The sequence below is a fragment of the Triturus cristatus genome, chromosome 1_2 (genome assembly GCF_964204655.1).
Source record: "Triturus cristatus chromosome 1_2, aTriCri1.1, whole genome shotgun sequence".
In the NCBI taxonomy this organism is placed as follows: domain Eukaryota; kingdom Metazoa; phylum Chordata; class Amphibia; order Caudata; family Salamandridae; genus Triturus; species Triturus cristatus.
The window spans coordinates 591,096,704-591,102,703 of record NC_140580.1 but is presented as its reverse complement, the minus strand read 5'-3'; the positions used below and the strand labels follow the sequence as shown (position 1 = coordinate 591,102,703).

At 41.0% G+C, this 6,000-nt stretch overlaps 1 protein-coding gene across 2 annotated transcripts in view; it reads right to left on the bottom strand.

Annotated features, from left to right (window-relative positions):
* Nucleotides 1-652: 652 nt before the first annotated feature.
* SFR1 (SWI5 dependent homologous recombination repair protein 1) overlaps nucleotides 653-6,000 on the bottom strand; it is a 73,490-nt gene continuing 68,142 nt past the window's right edge. For both annotated transcript variants that reach the window (XM_085607005.1, XM_085607016.1), the window contains exon 4: nucleotides 653-3,497. In XM_085607005.1, coding sequence (XP_085463131.1) covers nucleotides 3,306-3,497 — 192 coding nt within the window. In that variant the 3' untranslated portion in view covers nucleotides 653-3,305. The remainder of the gene's footprint in view (nucleotides 3,498-6,000) is intronic.

Sequence of the window (6,000 nt, the reverse complement as noted above, 5' to 3'; positions counted from 1 at the left end):
AATCTGAAGCATGAAGGTCACAGACTCTGCTGCACCCCAATGTATTTACATTTCTCCATCGTATCCTCCTATCTGCAACTTTGATAAAGTTAGCAAATGATTTACAATTCACTCTCATCTCGCACTAGTGTCCGAGTCACACCTGGTTATTCATGGATATTACCTCAAACAGGTCAAGGAAATGACTTACCTACTGCTGCACAACTGGTGGAATCCAACGGGTTCAACTGAAATACTAATTATCTTACGCTGCCCCTCTCATCCCGTGCTCTCGTACTGAGAAAGGGAGGTCGATTCACCAAAACATATCTGAGGTCTTCAGAAATGTAACCATGTTTCAGCACAAGCCGGAGGGAGGACCCTAGTACCTTAAAATGTAGGTGACATCAGAGGCTATTTATACAAAGGCTTCTATCAGGGCTACCTGTCCAACCTGCACAGTCTGCAGTTCCCAGCCCCCACCCCTTCTCCTGAAATTAGGTAAAAGCAGCAGCAAGTAACTTCAGACCCCACCTCTCGAGACTCCTAATCCCAAGTAGCTCACAATATCCTTTCCTCAGCACCAACCTGCTATATATACCATCACAGTGCCTCAGCACTAGCTGACTACATTAAGGAATAATTAATGCGGAGACGAGCCACTTCTACGTGGAAAAAAAAAACAATTCTGTATTAAAGGCTGTTGAGACTCAATAAAAAGACACAGCTTTACTCCTGCTGGGACAGTTACTCTTTTGCAAGCAATAGACTAGACTCGTCACCCTCACGAGGGTCAAATTCTACCTTTGCAATTAGCGATACACGTTCAAAGGCACATTTCAAACAAAGCAAACCAAGAATAAGGTCAAACTGGTGCAGGCTGTTGCCATCTGTATTTTATCATTAGTAGCTTAAACTGTATTTTCGAGGCTGTGTGACTGGTAAGCCACTGCGAGGGGCAAAATAAGAAACAAGCACGACTGGAGGGCCCCCTTTTTCGACATTTTCTCCAGCAAATCTTTTTCATATCCCACCAACTCATCTGGTCACGGACACAAGCTCTGTGTAATAATAACCCAACACCATTTTCATTATTGTGCCATCATTCACATTAGGATGATGCACAATTCGACAGGCCACTAGGTGTCTCTGTTTCAATGGTTTTAGAGGCCGATAATTTACAAAATCAGTGTGGTAAATTCTGCAATGAAAACCAGCCCGGCGTGCAAGCATCAGTTGACTCCCAACTCCTGCGTGTTACGGCTCAGCACCTACCATTTAGGGCAAGACATGTCATTTTGGGTCCCTTTGCCCTTTTGTTGCGTCGCCGTGTGGGCATTTACCATTGATCCACTGCTGGGAAGGGGACGTGGGTGTGAGTAGAAAGGTACATTGGAGGGGAGACAGAAATTGACAGATGTAAGGGGGAGGGGGTGTAGGAAGGGAAGATGTGAGGTGCTCAGGCCACATTAAAATCCTGCAAAGATCTGAGGGTGGACAGGAGTGAAAGGGTGCACATCGCGCTAAAAGTAAACGCGCGTGCAGTGCCAGGAGCAATAATTGCTAACACATGGCCCCAAAGCTCGCTCCCGCAAGGGAATAGCCAAATGAGCACTCGTTGCCATTGAAAGCAATGCAACGCGTGCACGTTTTTAGGGTGAAAAGCTAACCGATTCCAAAAGGTCTTTTTCTTATGCAGCGCATGCGCACTGCATAGGCTCGACCTACAAAAAAACATCCATCAAAAGGGTCATGATGGGCCATGCAGTACACGATGGTGGCTGACAACATTCTCTGTATTCACAAAAAGGATCAATCAATAAAATTATTCTCTTGAGTAAGGAGGGATTTCAGCTCTCTATAATCCGAATATGTTGCAAGTCTTTTTATCTTAAACAGAAGCCTGGAAGATGGGAATGATTTCCATATTTAAACTGATCAGCAGTTTTTTAAAGAGCTGGTGGTACGATCTTACTACTGTATTAAATCACTGAGCAGTTTGGACATCAATATGATTTCAGTTCAATTACTGGGGCTCTTTACAGCCCCTGACAGAAATGCAAATAACAAATCAGGTTCCTTAAAGCACGAGGTGGTGCTTGATGGAGATGTTCGGACATATGCGTAGCGTAAAACATGACACATTAATGCGGCCTACGAGGTCTTGCAATCTTTGCAGTGCATTGGGCGTCAATATTTTTACCTGTTCGAATTCAGATGTAAATAATTCCTCAACTCAATCATCAACACAAAGCAAACTTGCCATACAAAGAACACATTATCTGATGCTTTCCGAGCTGCCTTTTGTGTTAGAGGCTGGAGTTCAGAAGTGTCAGTTTCTCTCACTTTAATGGGATCATCTCTTTATTTTGTCGGTCTTCATATTCTCTCAGAAGCAGTCCAAATTAACATTTTTGTGCACCTTGGTCTCACTAAATTGTGCAACAAGTTGGGTTTGTGGTAGTAAAATTCAACCCTGACAGATTTAGGTTTGCATACTTTTACGAACACAGGTGTCCTTAGTCATGCAGAAAAAATCCACTTCTTGGTAAACTGTCTAACTGAGTAGAATGGGAGGAAAAGTGGAGGGAAGTGATCACTGGGGAGTAGTTACGCAACGTCTTTAAGTTAGAATTTTGGGGGTACTCAATGCTAATGTCTACCCTAGAGATAGATGGGAAACTACTCCAGCACAAGGCAGTAGTCCGATTGTTTGCACATTGAGAAAAACGGGAACATCCTCATAGTGAATAAGGGTGTTGTGGGATGAGGCTTCTACAAAGGTTTTATTGGAGAGTGTAAAATGCACTGTGTATCCGTTACCAAAACTGGTTAGAATAAAAAGGCTAGTGATCTATACTTGGAAATCTAGGAACGCTGTAGATTTACCTATGTAATCCTCTAGAATTCAGTGAATATCCCACAAAGGAGTATCTCTAGTACAAAACAAGACTTGTCTTTACTCAACTAGATTTACTCTTTTTTGTAAATAAACTCCGTGGTTTTTAATAATAGCGTACATGTAACCATTTCTGAACACGTAAATGTATCTACTTTGGTGGATTTGATGCTTTCAGTATACCATGCCCTCGCAGAATATGATAGGTTGATTTAAAGCAGGAAGTCAAAGAAATACTTGAGGTATGCAACAATGCACACTACAGCAACAGAACTGTATAAACATGGCTCTTTGAAAGGAAACACATAAAAGAGTTCACATAATCCATTGTTCTGAACTCAAACACTTTTAAGCTTTTCAATTTCTCGCTCTGAGTCGGGTTGCAATCCTCAGTGTTCAGTGACAACAATAAACGAGATTTAGCAGGTTAGGTTTCCTCGAAGTCTTCCTCTGCCCGGTTATAGTGCAGTAAACTGTCTTCTATTCCACAGCTGTCTATGAGCTGAGAGAGACTCAGTTTCTGTCCTTCTGTAGACAAAGCCGATTGCAGCTCATACAGCAACTGCTGGCTACTGCTTCTCCATTTCTCTATCAAGGACTTCAATTCTGTCAGATTATTCTGAAAAGAGTACAATTAATCAAACAGTTAGTACAATGAAAGCTGCAAACTACAGACCTAAATTCAGCTAGATTATCCTTTGCAATTAGTCCATTCTGTCCTTCACACTGTGTATACCGGGATCAACATTTATTTAGGTTGTGCTGCTGGGATATGTATAGCACACAACCGTATAGTGGCACAAGAGAAGTAGATCTGCGTATCCTCGCCTGATTTTTGAGGTGACCGTGATTGCCATCTGAACTCCATGATATCGATAGAGGCATAAGGCGCATTTCTAGTGTTCCCTAGTGGGAGATATGACCCCACGCGCATTAATAGTTTCGGGAGGCGAGATTGGCTGTGCCATCTATACTTGAGATCGTGGTGGACTTTTAATTGATTGTAGCAGAGGATCCACCCATAATCAAGTTACAATTGCTTGGATAATGGAACTTTATGCCAACTGAACGAGAAGTATATGCTAGCGTACTCAGATTTATACTACCCTTCGAGCATTGTTGTAATTCATCTCAGTTATGAATACTAACAATTTGTTGGTTTCATGATCAAGGAATTCACTGTCTACTGAATGGATAACTCACTACGCTATAGTAACCACTGACAAGAATATTCTGAAGAAGGCTTTGCCGAAACGCGTCATATTTTCATATTTACGTGTACTTGTTCATTTATGTGATGTTTCTAACTGTTGATTAATGATTATTTCATGTATGTGTTTTCCACAACAAAATGTATTACTTGACTGATTATCAATAGTCATGTACACAAAAGTAATTTATCGTGCATACTAAGAAAATAATAAAAACAAAAAATAGAATATCAAATAAAAATATTAATTCTTAACAATTCTTGTTATACACTTGTATTGACTATTGTTGTGTCTCTGGAGTTACTGCGCTTTGTGTTATTATATTTACGCACTTAGCCTGGTGCTTTTCTGTTTTTTCCATACATAGTATCTCCCTGCCAAGGCTTATCCTTTCTGCAGGGGACCCCGATCGTTTTCCAATCATAGCACACAACCTGGCACTGGAATGAAATTGTAGCACTTAGTGTCTTACTAAAAGAAAATTAGTACAATCTTACGCACTGTTATTGCAGTACTATCCTATTTTTTCCTTTAACCGGTGAGTACTGGTGATTATAAAAGACTAGTAGGAATAACCCTCAACTTGCTCACCAAGACTAGTGTTGAGGTGTAGCCTTGGAGCAGTGTGTTTTTGTGTCCTGTTTGAGGTCTGGAAGTGTGCTTCAATCATGTTGCGGTGGCATGTAACTGCACCTTATGGGAAAAGTGAGGAGCACTCAAGAAGAGGCTCAAGGATATAACACTAGTTGTAAACTAGCTCAAATATGAATAGCCATTAGATTGATACACAGGGAAACATGACACGAAATGTGGCCATAGATATGTCTATGACTATGAAAAAGAAAAGCTGAAAGCCATTTGTGTTGCGGGAGGGTATATGTTACCGACATGCTCTACCCACCCGATGCTATGCCTCCACAGAATTACTGTTTACCAGTGAGACTGCACTTCCACTGTTTCTTATCCATGCACTCATCTTTTTATCCTGATTGGTAATGTTAACCATTAGCTGCATACTTAACTGCCCTCTGACGGCCCATTTCATCACGCAAATATTGCTAAACTCCACCCTCAATGCTCCTATATGGAGATGTATTGACTATACAGTAGATAATGATATTACTCAATTAATCGATCACTCAGGAGACAACCTTACAACAATTATTCTAGGTTTAAATTTCCACTTTTACTGGTTACATTTTGACGTGTTCTCCTACTGTAAATATTTAATGGAACCATAATTATAAAAAAACAAAAGTAGATGTGAAAGAGTGCAAGGGATAGAAATGCAATTTACATAAACTGATTACCTGTAGCCTAAAAGCAGCTGAAACATGTTTTAGGGGGTTCTTATTGCTTGGCTGAATTCTAAGTGGTAGCTGATTTTCCCGTATTGTCATCAGAAGGGTGTCCCGCAGCTTCCAAGTCTGTACAAAGTAAGAACTCCTGCCAAATACAGGCTTGTTTGTAATATGGGGAATGAACAAGATTGGCGCCATCCTAGATCTAAATTTCCTTCTTTGTAGCGTCTGAGTTTGGATTGTGGGAAGACTGGTTTGGTTCCATGGACTGCTTGCTGAGCGATGCTGAGGGCTTTGAAAATGATTCCTCTAGTGTTTGGTAGCAATTTTAGGGCCTCAGGGCAGGTGTAGTATGGTAGCATCTTCTCAGATCATAAACTCGTCTGGCTTTTTGATTCAGTAATTATTGTAATCTTTTGAATAAGTACCTAAGGAGTCTAATCTAGAACCCACTGACACAGTCAAGAGGTGGCAAGCACTAGAGTGACTGATGCCTGGACCCAGTGGGAGAAATCAATGTGAGGAAAGACAATGTGTAGTAATGTCATGTTGTAAAAAGCACCTTTGGCTACTTTGGTTAACCTGAGATTAGAGTCCAAGGTTGGAATCC